This window comes from Dreissena polymorpha, chromosome 14, assembly GCF_020536995.1.
Source record: "Dreissena polymorpha isolate Duluth1 chromosome 14, UMN_Dpol_1.0, whole genome shotgun sequence".
Classification (NCBI taxonomy): Eukaryota; Metazoa; Mollusca; class Bivalvia; order Myida; family Dreissenidae; genus Dreissena; species Dreissena polymorpha.
In genome coordinates, this window is record NC_068368.1 from 40,338,898 (window position 1) to 40,365,450 (window position 26,553).

A 26,553-nucleotide genomic window follows, 5' to 3' on the forward strand; every position below is an offset into this window, starting at 1 on the left:
AAAAGGGATATATTATCTTTTATTCACATCAAATCCTGTTCATTGTACATTAAACCATCATTACAGGTTGTTGTGTTCGTTATCGGTTCAAACATCATCGGCACAAAGACTCCGGTAATTGGGCAATGTTTTACACGTGTTGTGCATGACGTTAATAACGGTAGGTTTCTTTAATCTTAATTGCTGTTTCCCACATGTTACATTTAAGGGACTTGTGATATCGTCGAGGACATATAAACTTACTTATCTTCATTTTTACTATCGGTTACAAGTACCATCTTGGAAGTATAGTTGACTCAATAAATAATACAACTCCAAACAGAGGTGGCGCTAGAGATAACCGAACGTGATATGAAGCTCCGTGTTTTCATCAATAATAACGAAAAGAGGGCAATACAAGTACATGTCATTTACGCAAATATAATTAGTTAACGCGTCTGTCAGGATTGTACAAAATATCGTCATACTATCATTATGTACGATTATTTTGGAAACACACACGATAGGGTTTTGAAAATTCTAAAAACATACATAGCTTCATATTACGTTTAGCGAATTATGCTGATGAATATACGCTGTTTAATAATTGTTTATTATGGATGAACTAACAGATTCGAGTCCAATATCAATTATAAATAACGTAAATATCAAGTTGCATCTGCAGGAAATTATTATATCGTCAAAACAAGGCCGGTCATTTTAGGCATGTGGCCAATTGCAATTTAATTAGACACAATATAAAGAAGTGAAACTCCAGCTGCTGGAGCAGTATTGAATTTTCATTAAAAACAATTAGTTGGTCCTTTATTTAAGGCAAGTGACCGATTGCCCAAACAGTACAAAACAGCACAATACAGCACAATACAAACCAACATAAACACAAAATATGAATAAAGCTGGGGTCACCGCCTTGGAACGGTCAATGCAAAGCATTGGTGGTTTAAACCGGTTATAGAGCGCTCAACCTCACACTTGGCCCAACAATATTTATAATACATTTAAGTGTAAATAAAATTTAACGTCTTAGCATTGTAACTCAAATCAAACAATAATAAAAGGGAATTAAAACTCATTCAATTTATTACAATTTAATTACTCAATGGTATTGAAGATACCAGAGCAACACAAGACAAAAACACGACACACACTGGGGTCACCGCATTAACATGGCCCATGCAAAGCAACGCATAGCCTGAGGTTTAGACCCGGTTTAAGGGCGCCAAACATTACACTTTGCCAAAAGAAAAAAAAACTTCAAAAGCAAAACACTAATTAACCTAATTGCATGACAATTTCAATCAAACTACAATAAAAGAGAATACGCTTAATTTGATTAAACTATTCAACTACTCAATGGTTGTATGTTCACCAGAGCAACATAACTGTAACTTTCTAAGGCACAATGAAATGAAACAAAAACAACGTCGCATGTTTTTAATAAAATAATAAGTTAACTCCAGAAATAAGATCATGAGGGAAAATAGGCAAACCACCCGCTGTCTTTTCCTTATTGCTATCACGACAACAAAAGCCATCATATATACTATTTACCCTCAATATAAGATATAAATCAAAATCATTCGTAGGCACTTATCAGGATCCTCTTTACAAAGGTATCATTATAATTAATATCGAATTAATAAAACTGTTTCCTCTAAACCACTGTTACCTTTTCCGGGTTTTCCATTAGGCATTTTTTTTGTGCGAAAGAACCCCTAAAAGTAGACGGAATTTGACCGCAATTTACAGACCGACCCCGACCCTGCCATATAATTACATCGTTAGAAGCTTTGGAGGCTCTTCTTTCCAACGGTACCATTATAATTCATATCGGACGAATAATAATGCATTAATAACCATTTTAACCTTTTCCGGGTTTTACCTAAAAGAATTCCGGATTTTCCGGACATTTCCGGGTTTTATACCTTCCCATACCAAATGTTGGCTAAAGTCTAGCATCATGTTTTTCTCATGTTATTTCATACAAATTCGAGCATTGCCGGATAGTTACGTTGCATATGGAAATGGCTGTCATTAAAATTCAGAAGTATTTGTCGGATAAGACATTTACTTATGCTCATTTGAGAATAAAACAAAACGTTTACAGTTGTGTGTAATTAATTCAACGAGTCTTTGTTAAAACGCTTTACGTGATGAAAAAATGTTTTGACAATATTACGCATGAAATGCACAATTTCAACGAGGATTACACCGTTGCCATCATCAGTTTTCTAAGAAACTGGCCACTATTTTATCTGATTAGAATGGTACATGTGTAGGTATAACAATAAATGCGTTTATAATTTATATAAACATTAAGTTTAACGGACAAGTGTAGTTCAGCAACGGACAAGTTAAATTTCCTAAATTGTTGTCCGTGGACAAGTATAGTTCTTTGAGATTTCGCCACCCCTGTACTTTAGGTTTGCATCCGGCATTTATGGGTGTAATCGAGTTTAAGTGCTCCCGTAACATGTAACGATAACATATTTATAAATATCCTTAATTTGCTATTGCAAAACAAGCGTATTTGTTTTGCCTGAATCGCATTGAAATGATGGAAAATCCTGGTATAAATGATCAATAATTCACACCCATTGGTTGATAACCAACCAAAACTTGGCAAATTATGTTTTGAAAAGTCGCTTACATTTTATTGGTAACTTGTTATGTTTATTTTGTATGTACTCGCAACTAAACTTCCTCAATTTCAAAATATTTGATTTATTTTGATTCATTAATCAAGATGTTGACAATGACTGTCATTTGTTAAAAATATATAAATTGCGAAATTATTCATGTCCTGTTTTCGCGAAAATACATATAACGAGAGTCGCTTGATGTAATGAAAGTGTATGTATAACTAGCATTCGTCTTTATTGGGACGCATTCGTCGCTGAGGATCAACATCAACATGAAGGTTCTGGCTGTGATTACAGTTGCTTGCGTTGGCAATTGCTGTGGGACAGGAGGTCGTGATTTACGACGCGACCTCTCAGGTAGATTGTAATTCACTAAGTTTAGCTAGATTTGACTTAGTTTTTAGTTGCATGTTCTCGTTTAATCCATCGGTATTGTTGCGATATATAATTTTCGATGTTTCAAATTTATTGAATGAGTCGAAAATTACTTCCCTTCATTAGAATTTGCCGCTAGAGGCGCTCTAGAAGCACGAGTTTTCGCGCATGGTTAAAACGTGGTCAGTTTTCGTCATTCAGCTTTGGGAACTCGCACGGTATACATGTTATTTTTCGGCTGGGGTTTACACAATGGGCGACATGGAGCGAGCCACGTGTTCGGAAGACATAAATAACAATTTAAAGGAAATTCTGTTTGAATTAAAGAAACAGCAAGTTGATATAACTTCTTTGAAACAGCAAGTTAGTTTACCAGTGTCGTCTAAACAAGACCATAATGACATTAAATGGAAATATGAAGGAAACAAACAGCAAAATGATTTCAATTGTGATGTCCATGAAGGAATCAAGCAATGCATGTGGGCAATTGAAAACTAGAAAAGCGACTACGCAAAGGAAGTTTTATCGGAGGTTGCCAAGAAAATTCACACGAGAAATAAACACATAAGGATAGCGGAAACGTCAGAAGGCGGGTGGGAAACTGTCAAACAGTATGAACAGAACCCCCTTCGCGAGTGACTCTGATGACGAGTCGAGAATCAATAGGGCGGATTCTTAAGCTCTAAAGAAAAAGAAGGTTAAGTAGGCGAAGTTAAAGAAAAAGCCAGCCGTCCCGTATGGACACTCGGACGCACTCCGTCTGTTGCTTGAGGGACAGGCAGGAACACGTCCGGCGCCGTACCCGTTACCACAGAGGCCCACACCACCGTCGATTGGTTCTTTTCGTGGTTACTTTGGATGGGGTCCCCAGCTCGGGCCATGCTTCGCGTGTGGACAGGTCGGTCACATCCGGCGGACGTGCCCCACCACCAGAGGGCAGCAAGCGAGCGCTCAGGCCAGGAAGTACTGATGCCACTGAGGCGAGCCCACCCGTGACCGAAAGTGCTGTATTTAAAGATGAGTATTACATTCATGAAAAAAATGACAGATTTACTAATGATTATTTTATTTACGAGCAAGGTCAGAAAGACATTATTGTTAAAAATAGATTGAAAGAACATATCCAATTTTGGAAAAACATTGGCGCCAATCAATTTATTATTGATTCTATAGAACACGGTTATAAGATTCCATTTTATTCTTTACCCGAAAGCGTATTGCTTAAAAACAATAAATCAGCACGTGATAATAGGGAGTTTGTAAGGAAAGCAATTACAGATTTGTTAGATCGGGATTTGGTAGAAAAAACAGATGCCCCTCCTCGTGTTGTTAATCCACTTTCTGTATCCATTCAAAGTAATGGTAAAAAGCGTCTCATTTTGGATCTGAGATGGGTAAATAAACACGTATGGAAACAATCGGTTAAATATGAGGATTTGAGATTAGGTTTGATGTTTGTTAAAGAAGGGGGATTTATGATAAAGTTTGATATACATTCTGCTTACCATTTTGTGGATATATATTCTGAACATACAACTTACCTTGGGTTTTCGTTTGAAGATGATCATGGTGTAGTTAGTTACTTTAGGTTCAAGGTTCTTGCATTCGGGTTGGGTGTAGCACCTTATTTTTTCACTAAGCTTACAAGGCAACTTATAGCAAAGTGGAGGGGCGAAGGTAAACGAGTTATTATGTTCTTGGATGATGGTTTTGGTACACATGATAATTATGAGGAGACGAAAAAGCTTGCGTCTGATATAAAGCAAGATTTGCTTCTCTCTGGGTTTATCCCTAATGTAGATAAATGTATCTGGGAACCAGTACAGGAAATGGAGTGGCTGGGTGTTAATATTAATATGAGAGAGTTTTCAATAAGAATTCCTGAAAGAAGAATTAGCAAGGCTATGAATACCATCAATAGTTTATTGGGCTCTGTTTATTTGCCAGTAAGAAAGGTAGCTAGTTTAATTGATCAAATTATTTCTATGAGTATTGTAATTGGCCCTGTAGCTCAAATAATGACTAGATATTTGAGTATCGATGTTGCGAAAGAGTGCACGTGGAATGCGTATGTTAAGTTGTCAATCGATAGTGTAGAGCAATTGGCATTTTGGAGAGAAACGCTCAATTTGCTTAACAAAAGATTGCTTGTTGCTACTGGCGCGTGCTCAAAAGTAGTATACAGTGATGCATCTGCTGTATCTTATGCCGGATATGAGGTAGGGACGGTGAATGTTGTGGCGCATGGGTCATTGTCGTCAGAGGAGACTAAAATGTCTTCTACTTGGCGGGAACTTTGTGGAGTTTATAGAGTTTTAAAGTCATTAATTGATGTGCTTGCAAGTCACCGCGTTTAATGGTTTACAGACAATCAGGGAGTTTGTAGTGTTATTAAAAAAGGTTCTATGAAAAAGGATCTACAAGATTTAGCTATCAAAATATTCCAATTAACAGCGAAAAATTCAATTCATTTAGAAGTTGAATGGATTCCGAGAGAAGAAAACGGTTTGGCAGATTATTTATCTAAGATTGTAGAGACGGATGACTGGGGAATTGGTTTATATGTATTTGAAATGTTGCAAAGTAAATGGGGCCATTTAGATGTAGATGTTTTTGCGTCAGAACATTCTTTAGTAGATTTTGGTGCCCTAAATCTGCAGGTATCGATGCATTTACATTTGACTGGAGTATGTTTTTTGGGCTGTACGTTCCTCCTGTTACTCTAATTCCCAGATTTTTGAGTAAAATGGCGTATTGTAAAGCGAAAGGCGTTTTGGTTGCGCCAGAATGGAAATCGGCTAGTTTTTGGCCACTTATATGTGATAATTCTGGCGACTTTAGTGCATTTGTTAAAGATTTTATCTTTTTGCCTACAAATAAAGATTCATATACACCATGCAGAAATGGTGTTGGAATATTTGGTACAGAAAACCTGCGGTTCAGAATGATTGCTTTTTTCGTTGACTTTTAAAGGCTCTACTCGTCATGTGTAATTTACCATATCATGAATAAGGTGTTTCCCTATATAACTAATTCTGTTTTTGCCCTAAATTCAAAAGAGGGAGCACGAGGTTTTCGGGTGTACGAGGTTTTCGTGCATGGTTAATGAGTATGCGCTGAGGTGTACAGCGGTTATGGCGCTTGCCATTTTACAGTGACCTGTAACACACAAGGTGTGGGAACGTGAGTGTAAGCACGATACGAGGTGTCGGTATCGGCTGTAGTGGTTGTAATAGAAATTGGAATGTATTTGTCTGTTTTTTAAATGTGTGTGTTTATGTTGAATGTTTTATTAACACGAAGTTGTCGGTTTACATATGTTGTTAATTTTACTCGTGAATGAGTATGCGCTGATGTGTTCAGCGGTTAAGGCGCTTGTCTTAATTGAAGCCACAGTGGGTTGTTACACACCAGGTGTAGGAACGTGCGTTTAAGCACGGTGCGACGTGCCGGTATCGGTTGTCATGGTTGTATTATAAATTAATGCATTTGTCTGTTGTTGTTGTTTTAATGAGTGTGTTAATGTTAAAGATTTTATAAACACGAATTTGTGTGTTTAAATATGTTGTTAATTTTACTCGTGAATGAGTATGCGCTGATGGTTCAGCGGTTAAGGCGCTTGTCTTAATTGAAGCCACAGTGGCTTGTTACACACCAGGTGTGGGAACGTGCGTTTAAGCACGGTGCGACGTGCCGGTATCGGTTGTCGTGGTTGTATTATAAATTAATGCATTTGTCTGTTGTTGTTGCTTTAATGAGTGTGTTAATGTTGAAGTTTTTAAAAACACGAATTTGTGTGTTTAAATATGTTGTTAATTTTACTCGTGAATGAGTATGCGCTGATGGTTCAGCGGTTAAGGCGCTTGTCTTAATAGAAGCCACAGTGGCTTGTTACACACCAGGTGTGGGAATGTGCGTTTAAGCCGGTATCGGCTGTCGGGTTATTAATATACATTGGGATGTATTAGTTTGTTTTGAACTTTTTATTAACACACATTTGTGTGTTTACATCTGTTTTTTCAGAGACATGCAGATGACATAAACGCGCTGCCTGACGTCTTGGTGGGGGGAGTGTCCTTGCTGCCGGAGTTACTCAAAGAATCAAGAGCTATGAACACATCAGAGGCATACAGAAGGGGGTTTAAAAGGTGGTGTGATTGGGCTTTGAGTAATAACTTAACTAGTGAGGATACTTTTCGCGCCAAGGCGTTTCATGTGGCTTTATATATGACATCTTTAATTCAAACTGCTCAGTCACCAAGTCCTATTGTGAATGCTTTTTATAGTATAAAGTGGTATCATGACTTGTTGGACTTACAATCACCAACCGATTCTAATTTAGTTAAACATGTGTTAGAGGCTGCTAAGAGGAGACTAAGCAAACATTCGAATAGAAAAGAACCAATTTCTGTATCTGTATTTGAACAAGTTTTTCACTGTTTGTATAAAGAAAATAATGTGTTTAATCAAAGGACAATTTGTGCACTGTTACTTTCCTATGCTGCATTTTTAAGAAGTAGTGAGTTGTTGAATTTAAAGAGATGTGATATTATTATTTACCCAATGTATATGAGTATTTTTATTCAGTCATCCAAGACCGACAAGTATCGGGATGGAGCATGGGTGCCTTTAGCTAGAACTGGTACTGTTTTATGCCCAGTATTTAATCTTGAAAGATATTTTGTGTGGGCTAAGATACCAAGTGATTCAGAATGTTTTGTCTTCTCTCAACTGTCAAAAACAAAAGAAGGTTTTAAACTAAGGCAATGTGATAAACATTACAGCAATTTAAGGAAACTTTTAATTGATGCTTTCAGTTTTTGTTTGTTTGCTATATAGGCAAAGGAGGGATGTAAGGGAAATATAATTTTCGATGTTTGAAATTTATTGAATGAGTCGAAAATTACTTTCCCTTCAGTATGAATTTGCCGCTAGAGGCGCTCTAGAAGCACGAGGTTTTCGTGCATGGTTAAAACGTGGTCAGTTTTCGTCATTCAGCTTTGGGAACTCGCACGGTATACATGTTATTTTTTAAAATAATGTGTTAATATTTCATATTATGGAAATTATATATGAAATTGAATAATTGATATATGCATTGAACTAAACTTACATAGAATGTCACTGTATGATGACTGTTAGAAAGATTGTATTATGTGATGTATGTTTGACGTTTTGATGATGGTTATTATGTTAAGTATAATAATAAATGGACAGCCGGTATGCGAGTCCCTGCGGCTATTATCAAAAAACAGAGTATTTGTTTGTTTGCTATATAGGCAAAGGAGGGATGTAAGGGAATAGTTAATTACAATTGTGTATGGAAATAAAGTACAATTATGTCAGGAATAGACAAAAAACATACTTGAGCATGATTTAGCTCTTCAGAATGATGAAGTAATTAGTGTATGACCAATTCTTTCTAAATTTGAAATTGTGTTGTAATAGCAAATCGTTAGTGATAATATAGTGTTTATATAGTGCTAATATAAGACTGTGCATCAATAGATGAGTTTAAATATTGTCGAATAATGTAATCGCCCTGGTTTACTCTCAGCTACGTTGCTTGAGCTGTAGCGTTTTATTGTTCATCCTGCTATTAAGGCATCTGCTGATGCTGAAACCGAAAGGAATTTATGAGTTTTATTTTAATAAACTAAACTTTTAACACTTAAAAACAGTCCAAGTTTGAAGATTTTCCAGTTCAATTATTTCTTCAAGGTGTGTACTGTTAAAATTGTCTAGTGAACAAAAATTCACACTCGGAATGAAAATAATTACTACGAATTGGTTTATGTAATTTTAAGCAGTTGTTATTGTGTTTACATCTGTTTTTCTGTACCTGATCCGTTTTCTACAGTTTATTTCATTTTATTGTTAGACTGTAAAAGAGAGTGATGATTAATATTACAGTTTCTTATCTCACTCATTTATGTATTTGTTTGGGTTACCATGTTGTTTTTTTCAATAAATACGATTGCTTGTTTAAACAATGACATTATTATAAGACTATCGAATAACGTTCTGTTTTTTTCGCTAACAATTTAAGATAACTAAAAGAGTGAGTGAGACTAGTTGATGGTCATCTACTATATTATTAAAATTTATATCGTTGTTGAACAATTAACCGTCCCTTAACTTTTGTACTTACATGTATATAAATGCCAAATGAATATTTTCAAAAAAAGGCTTTTACAAATGACCTATATAATAAATAATAACAAGACAATATTGTTGCTATAAGACGCAGAAACTATGACAGTTTTCCCCACTTCGTTTTCGTAAGCTTCGGTGAATATTATAATATCGATGTCGCTCGTCATGGTAAATATATGTTAACATTCGTGATTATGTTCTTGCTCTTACAACTCTTGAGGAAAATCATATATTTATTTAAAACATAGATTATAATGAATGGTCTGTATATGATATTACTAACAAATGTACATATTTTATTTTGCAGCCTTAACTGCAGGCTGATTAACCGTTTTGCGAGATATGATTGTCGCTGTCATGCTGGTCTAGACATGGCGGACCAAATCATCGAGAAAGGTCGCATCATCGCTTACAGAATCCAGTGGTTTAACGGCTCGTGGTCGACCTGGTTCGGTCCTGACTTGAACGACCTTGACATCAAGTTCAACATCAACTCCGCGACTTGTGCCGCTCCGATCAAGGACAGATCAATGAGAAGAATGTGGTCCTATTTCTACGACCACATTCACGAGTTTATTATTTGTAAGCCGAATTAGTTGCAAGAGCATTAAATGTATTTAAATACTTGAACTTAAAAAAATAGGCGCGTATTCCTTTATCTGATATGTGAATGTTGCTTCAAATATTCAGTGTGAACGAAATGCGTTTCACTAAATAAAATAATTTAAATTATAAATTGTTGGTGTCAAAGTGACGGACGGAATTGTACAACCATTAAAATGACTTTACGGTAAAAAATCGATAACCATTCCATAATCATTCCATATATGTCGTTCTGTATTTTATCCCATCATCAGACGTGCATTGTCGAAATAAACCCCTGTGGAATAAATTTTCCTCTATTTCGGCAGTGCTGAAGTAGAGCTGTCCGGCGCGGCTGACTGTTATGTGAGGAGGATGGTCATATTACTCGGAATCAACTATTAAGTAATCAGTTTTAGTAAAATCTAATCAGATTAAACAAAACAAACAATTTGGTACCAAGATGTAATATATTTGAAACACAAAATGCAACACAAACAGCAAAAAACAACATTGTTTACAAATATTAAGTGCGCGTCCTCATGACGTCATTATTAAGAGGGACTACTTTTTGTATCACGGTTCAGTAGTTAGCAATTGTTTACCTTGTGTATGACTTTTCTTGTCAATGAATGGCTAAAAATCAACACAATGCAATAATATAATATATTATTTTCATTTAATTGGAAATAAATAGTTCAGAAATAAATATTTAAAATATATGAAATGTTTCTTTTTTATTTCATGTATTTTATTAAATAAGTCAGCAGCAAATAAAGTCGTCTGCTTAAGACTTAAATGTCAATTGTGGTTGAAATAATGAAAAAATAAATAATACACAATCAAGAATTAAAATAAAACTGCAGCAAAACATATTTCATCAAATAAAATAAATTTTGACAACAATGTTCAACCAAGAAACAGGTGATTTTGATACAGTATGGGATGGTTTGTTTTCAAATGCTGTGGAATTAAGTTTGGAAGAATTTGAGCAAAAATATGGAATAAATGCACTTCAATTTGATGAGGATTTAACTGAGAATAATGCCCCTGAGTCAAATTGCGATTATCAAAATAACACAAATGTTACAGTTCAAAATGAAGCCAAACATCTCAACCAGTCAATTCCAAATGAATTTAAAAACATAGAGCTTTCTGAAGTCCGACAGTACATCACAAAAGAAGAAAACAAAAACACAGCAAAAAAAACATTAAATGACACAAAAAAATTCCAGAGGTTTCTACTGACAAAGGGTGAGACCAGGGCAATGCATCAGTTGGATGTCGATTTCCTTGACGAGCATATTACAACGTTCATTCTATCCCTGCAACGCGAAGATATCACAAAGTTTGAACCGACAAGTATCCGGGCCATCATCAGTAGCCTGGACCGGAAGCTGAAAAGAAACAAATACCCTTTTAGCATTATGAATGAGAAAGGGCCAAAATTTTCTATGACAAGAGAAACCTACAATGCTAAAAAGAAAAGCCTGAAAAAGGAGGTAAAAATAACTTTCTTTTTAAAGATGGAAATGCATAATTTTGTTAAATATTTATCAATTTGTATTAAATGTGCAAAAAAACATATTAAACATATATTGAAAATTAATATCAATTAAAATCAAATATAAGAAGAACATGTGTCGAAAAATGCAAAACAAGCCAGATATTTAATTCTGAAGTCGAAAATGTCTGTACAGTCGAATTCGCCAGTACGTATGTCATGCATGTACGCTGTGAATCTACATTTAGTTTTACAAATTATTTTAATTTCCTGCAATGATATTTGTTCACACCACACAAGAACACTAACTGCAATCATATTAAAAAGACAAATGCTTTGGTTTATTGTAGGAAATTATGTACGAAAAATCTTCCGTTTCAATCGGCTCTGTGGCTTATTTGGCTTTGCTGCATTTTATGAAATTTGTCTTCAATGCATAATTGTTCTTGCCTATTTTGTGTTATTGTATCATATTTTTAGCAATATATTACAATTTAACACACATCAAAATCGTGCATAGCCACTTTAACCCTTTGCATGCTGGGAAATTTGTCGTCTGCTTAAATGTCGTCTGCTGAATTTCTAAAATTAGCATTTTCTTCGATTTTTTTCAAAGAATATTATCAGAATAGCAAACAGTTTGGATCCTGATGAGGCGCCACGTTCTGTGGCATCTCATCTGGATCCAAATTGTTTGCAAAGGCTTTCAAAATTCGGTTCCAGCACTGAAAAGGTTAAATGAAAGCAAATACCGGTATAAATACATTACTCAACACTGCAATGGATTATTTAATGAAAACTATGACAGTTTGTGATATATTGACAAAATGATAATATTTTTGTATACTAACTGCAGTATTTCTTTAAGCCAACAGTGATTTTCACAGTTTACAGCAAGTTTGTTGCCTTTTTGGAAAAGTACCGGGGACCAAACAAATCTGGAATTTTTGTGCGTAAATTCAGTTGATTGGGATTTTTCGCGTGAATCTAGAAATAAGGACGAATAAAGAAATATTTTTTACAACTCTAATGCTATAAATAATAATGAGTTTTTCTTTTTTTAAACCCCTTTTGCTTTTAATTAGGGAAAGGGCAACCGGCCATGTGAGGCATACGTACTTACCGACCATGAAATAGATATAATGTGGCAAAAGGGTGTCCTAGGTCCTAACAGTCCAAAAGCTTTTGTCCACACCATGTGGCTAAACAACTGCTTGCATTTTGGTTTGCGTGGCACGAAGGAACAATACAGCCTTAAGTATAATCAATTTGATACCTGAAATAACAGAATTTAAATTTTAAAAAAACTAATTAAAAACTTCGCTGTTTTGCATAAAGTAAGTTTTGGTAAGTTTCACACAAAAAAAATCTGAAAAACACAGCAACAAATTAAATATTATATAAATATTACAGTTCATGTCAGACAGGGTGACAGTAAATTTGTCAACTTGAGGAAATTTCAACCTCCGCTTCACCTCGGTTGACAGTATTTTACCAAAAGTTTACAAATTTACTGTCACCCTGTCAAACATGTAATATTTATTTTATTATACTGAAACAGCTATTCAAACATAAACAATTTATATGAAGTAGAACTATGAACTTTTTTAATATAAAAATTCATTAATTTGGTCGTCTGTTAATAACTAAAATTTTCGGAAAACTGCATACTGCGCGAATTGGACAGTATAATTTTGTACCATTCCGCACGTGATTGTTAAGGTAGCGAGCGACAGTTTTTTTGGGAAATAATATTTCACGAGTGGCACACAAGTGGCACACAAGTGGCCACAATTAAGGGAAAATATATATTTTCTATGATCACGAGTGAATTAAAACCTTAAATCAACGAATCCAACACATTTTCTTTTTATTTTATGTTTTTTCACAGTTAATATTCATTGTTAACGAACGAGCTTAACTAAAGAATTTTGCTGGGATAATGACATCATTTCGTCAAAGAAATGACATCATTTCACAGTACACAGTAAAAATTATCATTAAATTTCACTATTAATTTAATTGTTTGAAACAGTGAAATTATTAGTTTTAATTCACTGATATTTCTCTATAAACCACCGGAAAGCATAAAATAATAAGTAAAAAATTACTGTAATATTTACAAATTATTATTATTTTCCAAAAAGATGGGGGGTTTTAAACTGAAAATATCTTCTGATGGGACCGAGTACTAGGAGCTCAATGGACGTCAAACCAAGACTAGAACTGGAGAAAACTTGAGCGATGTTAGAAGAGTCGTCCCGAAAATGTTTTCCACCAATGAAAATGACCCCACAAACCCAGTTGCTTTGTTCAAAATTTATGCACAGAAACGCCCAGCCAATTTTTGCGATGTGAACGACCCATTCTATCTCGCTCCAAATACAATAATGAAGCAGAAGTCCGAGTCTGATCACAAAGAAAGCGTGCAATGGTTCATTCGTCAAAAAAATTGGGATGAATAAATTGAGCAAAATGCTCAGGATGATGGCAACTGAAGCCGGACTACCAGTTGAAAAACGCCTGACCAATCATTCCACTCGCAAGCACATGGTCCAAAAACTTAGAGAACACAACATTCCAGCCACTGAAATTATGTCTGTCACTGGACACACGAATGTACAGTCAATTTTAAGTTACTCAAATGTAAGTCATGAGCAACAGAAAAAATGTTCCAACATACTTGCCTCCCATGGTCAAAACACAGGGATCGTTAGGTAAAAAATACTCTTTTATACTATATACATATATACAAGGGATACAACTTTCAAATTTCCTGCACAACATCATGGTCTGAACAATAGCAAAAACATCGCTTTCAAAAGCAATAATTACACCAAAAAAACTGTATAATAACAGCTCAGACATTTATCTATCAGATAATAACTATGTTTATAGCAGTAAAAGTGTTCAAAGTTGTGTTTGAAACGAAAGTTTCATGAAAAACGGTAAAATTTTCAAAATGCGACACAGGTGTGCACACCCACTTTGACACATTTTGTTTCATAATTTAATAATTACAGAGAAGTTGACCAAATTTTACCATGTTTTATTATCCATAGACACTTTATTATTCAAAGTAGACACCTTCCATCATTTCATGTAACTGCATATATGTAAAACACCGTAAATATTAAATTTGTTTACATTTCTACTATCTTCAAAGATTTGTATGCAATTTGTCAGGTAATGTTACGTGCAACGTGAATGGCTGGATTTATTACTGCAGTATAATTTCAACCAATCAAATCGCATGTTAAAAATACATGTGAACTATCCTAAATGAAAGTAAAACATTGTCATTGTGAAATTGAATTAGATTGATATGAATTTCTAGCAAACTATGCTCACTAAATAGTAATTATATTCTTTTTTACTATGAAAAAAAATATCCAAGGAATATGTACCAGCAAAAGAGCTTTATAACAAAGGAATACGAAAATTACTTCTAGAATTCTCAGTTTTCAGCTGTGCACACCTGTGTCCAAGTAAGGATTTTTGAGCATTTTGAATGAAACTTTCTCTCTTAGTTCAATGAAAAGCTTGTACTTTATTGCCAAGTGTATTATTTTCTGAAAGATAAATGTCTTGGCTGTTGTAATTCAGTTTAATTGGTGTATTTATTGCGTTTGGAAGCAAATTTTTTGCTATTGTTTACACCATGGTTGTGTGCAGGAATTTTCACAGTTGTATCCCTTCTATATATACCGTGACATCGGGTAATTTCGACGTAGGGGTATTTTCGACGACTGCGCATTTTCCGGTGTAAACATGCGTACCGCGCATACTCGACGGAAGTCACGTGTTGTTTACATTGACTATACATAGCTCCATCAACGATGACCTAATTTACCATTTCATGGCTATACGGACGGTAAATTAACATACTTTTGTTCAAATATTGTGCTTTTCATGCCTTTCAACTAATCCCTAAATATCACCATTAATTAATAACGTTATACTTTATTTATCAACAACTTAAATTTTTGACAGTTCGTCTGCTTCACTCGTCATACATACCATAGTAGTCACGTGATATTCATTTGAACCTGTAGTATACTGTTCAACATAAAAAACGTGTATTAAGTTATGCGAGTTTTTACATCGTTTATCATCAATTAAGATATTTAATCAATAAAGAAACTGTATTTGGCACGTGCAAAATAGTTATATAATATATTTTGTAGCATAAGGGTCCTCCTAGAGGCCCTTACAGGAGGTATGACCCTGGGGATTTGACAGAAGCGTACCAGGCTGTTGTAGAGGATGGGATTTCAGTGGAAAGAGCTGCAAAGATGTTCGCAGTGCCCATAACCACTTCAAAAGATCGGGTTAAGGGCAGAGTTGACATAGACACCTTAAGATCTGGGCCGCACACTTTGTTCACGTTACATCAAGAGGCATTTTTAGCAAGCCATTTGCAAACAATGGCTGAAGTAGGCTACGGCTACTCACGCCAGGAAACCATCAATTTGGCATCTGACTACGCTGTACACGTTGGTATAAAACAAAAAGCGCAAACATTAGGATTTGACTGGTTTTATGGCTTCATGTCCAGATGGCCAAATTTGAAGTTGACCAAGCCTAGAAGTCTTGAACTATCCCGTGCAATGTCTGCTAATCCAATTTCGATCAAAAATTACTTTAAAGAACTAACAAGCATAATGAATAAATATGACTTAACAAGCAAACCTGAATGCATATTCAATATTGATGAGAAAGGACTGAATGTTGAACATAAAGCACCAAATATTGTTTCTGGAAAATTATGCAAAACCCAGGCAGTTACATCTGTAAAGTCAAAAAATGTAACTTTGATTGGATGTTAAAGTGGTGTCGGACACCAAATACCACCTTATTTTGTGTTTCCAGGTAATCGTATGTTGGACTCCCTTTTAGAAGGAGCTACCCCTGGAGCAGCAGGCAGAGTCACTGAAAGTTGATAGTCAAATTCTGTTATATTTGATCATTACATGAAAAATCATTTATTGAAGTATTTGCCAGCTAAAGACAGTGGTTATGTTCTGGTATTATATGAAGGCCACAAGAGTCACGTATCTTTGCCGTTGATTGAATGGGCAAAAAAATAACACATAATTCTGTTTGTTTTGCCCCCTCACTGTAGTCATCTGTTACAGCCCTTAGATGTCAGTTGCTACAGTACAGCTCACGCAAAACAAACATATTACGCGATCCGCGGAGTCAGACGCCATCTTGTGTTCGCGGAGTCGACTCGGAATCGACTATCTGGTCGCCGAGTAGCCGCGTCTGTCCGCCGAGGCACTCCGCATCTCGTCTCCGCGACACGCCTCGGCATGATGCCGAGGATTTTGTTGATGATGTCGAGTCATTCGGCGGACAATCGTATTAATTATAATATACAATGTACATGTACATCGGATAGAAATGGACTCCGAGTTTCGCATAATAAAGTTTATTACATGGGGCGTCACTACGTTGCGAAACAATTCAATACATAATACATTGACAATAAGGTTTTGCATCATCTGTCCAAATTATCTTTATGAACTGTTTCTTAACCCTTTCCCTGGTAGATGCGTATAATCCCGAGTCTATCGTCTCCCCGATACATGCGTTTATGACTGTCATTCTCAATTACCACATACATGCGAATTTTTCCGTCTCTATCCATTACCCGCTAATCCCGTATATTTCATTTTCAAATGCAAATTCTGATTTATACTGACGAGAAAAGTGCTCTAGAAACTCATTAACACAGACATCCAACATTTTTCTAAAATATCATATGAATTTCGGCATATGTTTCTAATTAAAGATTTGATGAAATAGGTGTCCAATCGGGACAAGGGTAACACAAATAAATACATGTATAAGCCCATGATATTTTCGTGTCCAGTGTTTGTCTAAAACAAAAAGCGCGCGAAAATAGGCGTGGGTGAATTTACTGATACACAAAACTACGTAGCGCAGACAACATTGTAAAACTTCGTAGTGAATTTCCATTTGAGGACCGGGGTATCTCGCAAATGATTTTGACATTTTCCTGAATAAAATAAAAGTATAAAACGCTGTATCATTTTCATATTTTAGTTCTTTCAATATTGCAACAATTACTGTATTGTATCTGATTGCACACAAAGTGCCGTGTAAAGTTAATATTCTTTGACAACGACCAATAAACAGCGTCATCTATATTTCGATTTTATGCAACGTGTATAAGTCATTTTCTGAAAATTGGGAGAAAGGAAAAGCGATTTATCGAAAATAAACCAACGTTTTTTTTTCCATTTAATTTGTCATAATTATTTATTGTTTGTTTTGTCTGTGTATGTTTGATTGGTTCTCATTTGTTTTTGAAGCAAATCTTATGAAAAAAAAAATATCGTAATGGTAAATATTTAAAGCAAGTCCCGTTTCCGAGATCATATACGAGAATTACTTCGATATGTTTACTGATAAATTATGATTTTGACAGACGACACGTACTTATCCAAAGTGTGTGTTTTTGTAATACACGGGATATTGGTTTATCGGTGCTTGATTTCGCAATAAAACAAAGACGCAGTCGGCGGTTTTCAGAAGGCCTTTTGTGCTTGTTTGGGCCATAACCGGTGGTTATTTTCAGTAGCACAGGTGTCCAGAAACTAACGAGTTCGGGTAATAAAGCACTGAGATTATGATCTGAAAACTGCATGGAGTCCGAAATGAAACAAAATGCCGACAAATCAAAAGATTAACCGCCTAATGTTTCAGTATAAAAAAATGCCGACAAATCAAAAGATTAACCGCCTAATGTTTCAGTATAAAATTCGATATTTTAAGGCGGGGTTCTCACTGCATTTCTTTTTGCATTCGCATACGCTTGTATAACTTGTTATTTCCTCGTATTATTTGCACAGATTTATTAAAATTACAATGAAAATGCTCACGCTTTCTAGGCAGATAACGTGATATTACACAAGTCATCTTTATTTTCGCGCAATTTTTAAGAGAACAGCAGATTTACAAGTGTATTTAATTGTCACAATAATGATACTGTTTTGCGTCGCAATATTATTTGGTAGTCACATTTATGCCGAGTTTAATGTTTCAATATATTGCCCGATAATTTCGTTTATTAAATTTATATTTAGATGCAACATGCACATGGCCATTTCTGAAAATCGGGACGAAGTGAAAGTTATCATTTTTAAATATAAACGAATATAAGTTTTTATAAAAATTGTCAACATTATTTATATTTGTTTTCTATGTGTATAGTTGTTTGGTTCTCATATGGATTTTCGCATATCTTATGATACTCAATATGTTATTTTCGATGTTTAAAGCAAATCTTGTTTCCGAGATCATGATCGGGATTAAACTGTGTAAGGTTCATTGATATGGTTATAATGACCTACAAAATCATTATGTATCAAGTTCCGTATGCAGAGAAGCTGACCAAAGGTTTACACAATCACGCAGAAGTAAACATATGTATTTTTTCGGCAAATCGCCGCGTGTAAAGACGCGGCGTGATACCGCGGATAGATGCCGAGGCAGAAACAGACGCGGCGTAACTCCGCGAATTATCGCGGAGTGCCTCGGCATGATGCCGAGGGAATACTCGTTGTGGATGCGGAGCAATTTCGAAAACAAAAGAGTGTGTCCGCGGCGTAGCCGCGGATTTTGTTGGTTTTGCGTGAGCTGTACTGTATGGGTCCCTAGAACAAGCCTGGAATGCTGCCTGCCATAGACACATAAGTGAAAGGGGTGGTAATGCAATCACGCGGTATGAAGTGTGTGCCCCTGCTTGCAGAGCGTACACAAGTACACTGACTGCCTCAAATATTCAGGCAGCTTTTAGAAAGTCGGGTGTTTTGCCTTAAATCCAAATGTGATAAGCCCCTTGGATCTGGCTCCATCAACAGATTTCAAAACCAACGACTCGACTCAAGATGTTTCTGAAAAATCCGTTGAATCATTTTTTCAAACAAAAGGTGGTCAAATTCTAAAAAATGTTCAACAGAAAAAGCCATGGAATACTCTAAGTAAAGTTGTGGGAGGCAGAGCTATCACAGAATCGCCAGTTGTTGGCGCAATAAAGCTTCACTTGAAGTCACAGAGCAAACAGTGTGCAGATGTAGAACAGTGTATCATCTCTTCCGCTGTACCCAGTACCTCCGGCCTTCGGGTGAAACGAAAGCAGCCCCCAGTTGAAGAGGTGGTCAGCTCCGAATCAGATAATAGTGACATTGCAGAGTCTGACAAGTGCATTATTTGCAAGCTCTTCTATCCCCTTGCACTGACACAAAGCTTTCATTCATTAACATTGTCAAGTGGAGATGTTGTGATTTGTGTCAAGGATTGGTACATTTGACATTTTGTACGCAAATCAAAGTACTAAGGCGGGGTGACTCTTTCCTTTGCCCGAAGTGTTCTGCTGAAGACTAATAAAATAGACAGCTGACATAAATAAAACTGTAAATAAGTTCTTCAAGCTGTTAATTTCTGTTCAAACTAGTTAAGCACAGTTTAAATATGTTAATTATTCAATTGGGCCATATTCCTTATCTTTGTTGAAGAGTATAGAACTATTTATTATTAGTGCTACACGACCGTCGAAAATACCCCACCCGATACACAGACCACAACCGAAGAGTATCGGACATTTTTCTCTATTGTAAACACGTAGACAACTTTTCTGATTAAGTTTTATATAAAAATCTATTTAAAACAAATTTGTTTATTAAATTTTTCACGAGTTTCAAATTTATTTACATCATTTATATTGCAATTTGTTGAAAAATCGTTACATCGTCGAAAATACCCCACACCAGGATATGTAGTATAATAGAATATTTTTACTTAACGGTCCCTATGGGTCAAAATGCAGAACCAATTCAAGATAGAAAACACTCTGTCACCAGCACGGCCACATTTTCGTCAATGCAGCCCCCTAGCCAGCCGGAACAACGCCAGACCGAAGCGGAAATTCTACCCGAAACAGAAGTGCAAGTTTCCCACCCACAGGCACAGTACAGCTTTCAGCAGTCACTGTCCAGCTCATTTAATCCCAGTTCTTCGGGGCAACGTTCAACATCCAGAATTTTCATGTACACAATAACTAATCCAGTATTGCAATAACACCTTTTACACACCGTAAATCCGACAAAAAGCATCGATTTGCTCTACACACCAAGTCGACTCACGTGCTCGGCCTACTGTGTAGAAAAACAAATTCTAAATGAACCTGACTCTTTACATCGCTATAAATTTAATTAGTCATTGTTATTGATTTGGTTGAGTTTTGGTAACATATGTAGGTGGCTGTTGTCTTTTAAATAAATGAATTGTTATTGTTTTGCTTGAAATATTCTGGTACTATTTTCTTACGCGGATCTCTTTACAGCTTAGGTCGAAAAACACTGTTTGCTTAAAATAACTTTCCGTGTAGTTTTATTTTGCTATTCTATTTTAAAAGAAATAATTAACGAATAAGAAAAATGATGGGATAAATTCTAGGTCGGTGCCGAATACAGCGAAGTCTATTTTGCTCGGCCCGAAAATATGAACCAATCGCCAAGGCTCGTGGTTCAGATTTTCTAAGCCTCGCAAAATAAACTTCGCTTTATTCGGCACCGACCTAGTATTCTATATGTGTGAAATAAAGTTCGTTTTTATTGGCTGTTATTAAACCATCAACAAGTACGATATTCATTCAAAAGGTTCAAATTATTATCAGAAAGTTTGCACTCTAGACGGCAAATGATTGCGTTTGGTAAAATTTGATTTGTATGTTGTGCTATTTTTTTTTATAAATTATGTCACTAATATTTTGAATAATGTTGTATGAAACGGAAAAAAAACATTTAAGCAGTGTTAAACAATTCTACCATAAATAATGTTTCAATCTCAAATATGTGGCTGTACAAGAAAGACTTGTATCGGTTAAATTGGTCGTGTATAACCTAATAAACACCTTTGTTAATCAATATTTATGTATTGTTATGAATTTTGTTGATGATGTTTGTTTTCATTAATATTAATTAGTGTAAAAAGCTAACACATAAACGAAATTTAACCAGTGTCAACATTTGTCAGCTATTAAAGTTGTTTTGATACAAGCAGGAATTCAGCAGTCTTCATGCACAAAATGCTGCCTAAATTTAAATAAAATAACATACACGGCTGGGTATTATGTTATTTAATATATTTTTCACAAAGTATATGTTATGCTGTATATGTTGTTAAATTAAAAATAAAATCTACAACAAAACCCTTTCACGAAGACAATGTTAAATAATAAACATCTTATAGTTTGTCATAGATCCCTCGACACAAACTCGTCTTTCAAATTCTCTAAAGTCCTCTTCAAGCACAGACATTTTTGTGTCTGAAATAACACGAAATAATACCATACCCCACAAAATGCGAAACTTTGCACACAAGTATTATTAAAAGTAACATGTGTTGTTATGTCCTCAAATGTCTGTCTATGTCTATCTTTTAATGTCATCTATACACATTGTCTGTCAGCTCTAAACGATACCTGATACAGATACTAACAGTCTTAATCTTCAATCGTTTTAGAAGCACAGCCAGTAATTTTTCTCCAACACTCTTGACTAAAATTGACATTTTTTTATTATTTAAATTGAACTGTTATATTTGTTTTGTTCAATATCATATGCCATAGATGTACACTCACTTAAACGACATTCAGATGTGATAAATGCATAGAAATCATGAAACGCTAGGACCAGAAATGCAATTTTTGTTTCTGTTAACTAGAATTATATGATACAGATAATTCATTAAAAACAATCTAATAAAACGATTAAAATTGGTGTCACAAAAGCCGCTAAGTACCCTAACTAACCTCACTCCCCCAATCTTGCGTTTTCTGCGTTTTTTTGCGTTTAAATTTCGTAGTTCCTGATTCGTTGATATGTAAGTTCACTGATTTCAAATTTTGGAAATGAACCGCTACGAAGCGGTGTGATTGTGTTAAATTCTTGGTCCGGATAACCAACAAAATTTACGAAGATGAAAGTCCAACGAATCATATTGATTTAACAGTCAACACTTCCGGTTTATAAAGGTTTATCAGGTATTTCGGTTCCTCGCCTGTTGGTACCACCTAATCCTCAGTCACAGGCAGTCCGTCCTCTCCTTAAGACAGTCCTCTGAGTACCACCCACCCCTCAGTCACCGGAAGTAGTTCCACTCCAGTAGACATTGCTGTGGGAACCAACTACCCCTCAGTCATCGGCAGCCGTTCCACTCATGCAGACAGTCCTGTCGGTACCACCTACCAGTCAGTCACCGGAAGTCGATCCACGCCTGTAGACAGTCCTGTGAGTACCACCCACCCCTCAGTCACAGGAAGTCGGTCCACTCATGTAGACAGCACCAGTGGGTAACAACTACCACTCAGCCACCGGCAGTCGTTCCACTGAATTAGACAGTCCTGTGAGTACCACCCACCCCTCAGTCCCCGGAAGTCGTTCCACTCATGTAGACAGTCCTGTGGGTACCACCTACCCCTCAGTCACCGAAAGTCGTTCCACATCTGTAGACAGTCCTGTGGGTACCACCGACCTCACAGTCATCGACAGTCGTTCCTCTCCTGTAGACAGTCCAGTGGGTACTACCTACCCCTCAGTCACCGGAAGTTGTTCCACTTATGTAGACAGTCCAGTGGGTACCACGTACTTCTCATTCACCGGTTATGTTCCACTCCTGTAGAGAGACCTGTGGGTACGACCTACCCCTCAGTCCCCGGCAGTCGTTCCTCTCCTGTAGACAGTCCAGTGGGTACGACCTACCCCTCAGTCACCAGCAGTCGTTTCACTCCTGTAGACAGCTCAGTGGGTACGACCTACCTCTCAGTCACCGGCAGTCGTTCCACTCCTCTAGTCAGTCCAGTGGGTACCACGTACCCCTCAGTCAACGGCAGTCGTTCGAATCCTGTACTCAGTCCAGTGGGTACCACCTAACCCTCAGTAACCGGCAGTCATTCCACTCCTGTTGACAGTCCAGTGGGTACCACCTACCTCTCAGTCACCAGCAGTCGTTCTACTCCTGAAGACAGTCTAGTGGGTACGACCTACCCCTCAGTAACCGGCAGTCGTTCCTCTCCTGTAAACAGTCCAGTGGGTAGGACCTACCTCTCAGTCACCGGCAGTCGTTCCACTCCTGTAGACAGTCCAGTGGGTACCACCTAACCCTCAGTCACCGGCAGTCGTTCCACTCCTGTAGACAGTCCAGTAGGTACGAACTACCCCTCAGTCACCTGCAGTCGTTACACTCATGTAGACAGTCCAGTGGGTACCACCTACCCCTCAGTTACCGGCAGTCGTTCCACTCCTGTAGACAGTCCAGTGGGTACCACCTACCCCTCAGTCACCGGCAGTCATTCCACTCCTGTAGACAGTCCAGTAGGTACCACCTACCCCTCAGTTACCGGCAGTCGTTCGTCTTCTGTAGACAGCCCTGTGGGTACCACCTACCACTCTGTCATCGGCAGCCGTTCCACTCATGTAGACAGTTCTGTGGGTACCACCTTCCAGTCAGTCACCGGAAGTCGTTCCACACCTGTAGACAGTCCTGTGAGTACCACCCATCCCTAAGTCACCGGAAGTCGGTCCACTCATGTAGACAGTCCTCTGAGTGCCATCCTTCCACCAGTCACCGGAAGTCGTTCCACTGCTGTACACAGTCCTGTGAGTACGACCCACACCTCAATCCCTGGAAGTCGTTCCACTCATGTAGACAGTCATGTGGGTACTACCTTCTCCTCAGTCACAGAAAGTCGTTCAACACCTGTAGACAGTCCTGTGGTCACCACCCAACTCTCAATCATCGACAGTCGTTCCACACCTGTAGACAGTCCTGTGGCTACCACCTACCTCTCAGTCACCGGAAGTTGTTCAACTCATGTTGACAGTCCAGTGGGTACGACCTACCCCTCAGTTCCCGGCAGTCGTTCCTCTCATGTAGACAGTCCTGTTGGTACGACCTACCTCTAAGTCACCGGCAGTCGTTACACTCCTGTAAACAGTCCTCTTGGTACGACCTACCTCTCATTCCCCGGCAGTCGTTCCTCTCCTGTTGACAGTCCTGTGAGTACGATCTACCTCCCAGTCACCGGCAGTCGATCCACTCCTGTAGACAGTCCAGTGGGTACAACATACCCCTCAGTTACCGGCAGTCGTTCCTCTTCTTCAGACAGTCCTGTGGGTACCACCTACCCTAAGTCCCCGGCAGTCGTTTCTCTTCTGTAGACAGTCGAGTGGATACGACCTTCCCCTCAGTCCCCGGCAGTTTTTCGTCTTCTGTACCACCTACCCCTCAGTCACCGACAGTCGTTCCAATGCTGTAGATAGTCTTGTGAGTACCACCCACCACTCAGTCCCCGGAAGTCGTTCCACTCATGTAGACAGTCCTGTGGGTACCACCCACCCTTCAGTCACCGGCAGTCGTTCCACTGCTGTAGACAGTCCTGTGAGTACCTCCCAGCCCTCAGTCCCCGGAAGTCGTTCCACTCATGTAGACAGTCCTGTGGGTAGGACCTACCCCTCAGTCACCGGCAGTCGTTCCAATCCTGTAGACAGTCAAGTGGGTACCACATACCCCTCACTTACCGGCAGTTGTTCCGCTTCTGTAGACAGTCCTGTGGGTACCACCTACCCCTTAATCCCCGGCAGTCGTTTTTTTCTGTAGACAGTCCAGTGGATTCGACCTACCCTTCAGGTCCCGGCAGTCTTTCCTATTCTGTAGACAGTCCAGTGTGTACCACCTACCCCTCAGTCATCGGCAGTCGTCCAATCCTGTAGACAGTCCAGTGGGTACCGTCTACCTCTCAGTCACTGGCAGCCGTTCCACTCCTGTAGATAGTCCAGTGGGTACCACCTACCACTCACTCCCCGGCAGTCGTTCCCCTCCTGTAGAATGTCCAGTGGGTACCACCTACCAATCAGTCACAGGCAGTCGTTCCACTCCTGTAGACAGTCCAGTGGGTACAACCTATCCCTCAGTCACCGGCAGGCGTTTTTCTTCTGTAGACAGTCCAGTGGTTTCCACCTACCTCTCATTCATCGGACGTTGTTCCACTCCTGTAGACTGTCCAGTTGGTACCACTTACCCCTCACTACCCGGCAGTCGTTCCACTCCTGTAGAAAGTCATGTGGGTACCGCCTACCCCTCAGTCTCCGGCTGTCGTTCCACTCATGTAGACAGTCCAGTTGGTACAACCTACCTCTCAGTCACCGGCAGTCGTTCTACTCCTTTGGACAGTCCAGTGGGTACCACCTACCCCTCACTCCCCGGCAGTCGTTCCTCTCCTGTAGACAGTCCAGTGTGTATCACCTACCCCTCACTCCACGGCAGTCGTTACTCTCCTGTAAAAAGTCCTGTGGGTACCACATACTCCGCAGTAATCGAAAGTCGTTCCTCTGCTGTAGACAGTCCAATTGGTACCACATACCTGTCAGTCACCGGAAGTCGTTCCTCACCTGTAGATAGTCAAGTTGTTACGACATACCCCTCAGTTACCGGCAGTCGTTTCACTCCTCTTGAAAGTCATGAGTCATCAGTCACTGGTAGCCGTTCAACTTCTGTAGAAAGTCCTGTTGGTACCATCTACCTCTCAGTTACCGGCAGTCGATCCACTCTTGGAGACAGTCAAGGGGGTACCACATACCCCTCAGTAACCGGCAGTCGTTCCAATTCTGTTGACAGTCCTGTGGGTACCACCTACACCTCAGTCACCGGAAGTCGTAGATGTAGACAGTCCAGTTGGTACTACCGATAAGTCACCGGCAGTCGTCCACTCCTTTAGTCAGTGCTATGGGTTGCACTTATGTACACAGTCCTGTGGATACCACGTACCCCTCCGTCACTGGCAGCCGTTCCACTCCTGTAAACAATCCTTTGTGTGCCACCTACCTCTCAGTCATCGGCAGCCGTTCCACTCCTGTATACAGACCTGTGGGTACCACCTTACCCTAAGTCACCATCATATTAAGACTCTGATAGGTCATAACCAATTGAGCCGAATCGCGCGAAAACGGGTCTTATGCAATATGCGAGTTACCTTGTCCACTTTTGAGACAGTGCAGGCTGGTTTGAAGCAACCTTGTCCACGTATGAGACAGTGCAGGCTGGTGTGAAGTTACCTTGACCAATTATGAGACAGTGCAGGCTGGTGTGAAACTACATTGTCTACTTATGAGACAGTTCAGGATGCTCACAATCTACCATTTCCGCTCATGAGACAGTGCAGGCTGGTCTGAATCTACCTTGTCCATTTATGAGACAGTGCAAGCT

General features: G+C 38.3%; 1 protein-coding gene across 1 annotated transcript; it reads left to right on the forward strand.

Annotated features, from left to right (window-relative positions):
- The first annotated feature begins 9,544 nt into the window (after nucleotides 1–9,544).
- LOC127857314 (uncharacterized) lies at nucleotides 9,545–26,038 on the forward strand. The gene is made up of 8 exons (XM_052393720.1): nucleotides 9,545–9,755; nucleotides 22,432–22,638; nucleotides 22,972–23,154; nucleotides 23,230–23,382; nucleotides 23,656–23,838; nucleotides 23,884–24,233; nucleotides 24,454–24,843; nucleotides 24,953–26,038. Exons 1-8 carry the CDS (start codon nucleotides 9,545–9,547, stop codon nucleotides 26,036–26,038), a joined length of 2,763 nt encoding a protein of 920 aa, XP_052249680.1.
- Nucleotides 26,039–26,553: the final 515 nt, after the last annotated feature.

What these genes read in the sequence shown, in the direction of transcription:
- LOC127857314 (XM_052393720.1), top strand. Translation starts at nt 9,545, where the DNA reads ATGGCGGACCAAATCATCGAGAAAGGTCGCATCATCGCTTACAGAATC. An exon ending in TCCTCTAGTCAGTCCAGTGG is followed by an intron (nt 23,155 to 23,229) that starts GTACCACGTACC and finishes CCTAACCCTCAG; the next exon opens with TAACCGGCAGTCATTCCACT. An exon ending in ACCTGTAGACAGTCCTGTGA is followed by an intron (nt 23,839 to 23,883) that starts GTACCACCCATC and finishes CCACTCATGTAG; the next exon opens with ACAGTCCTCTGAGTGCCATC.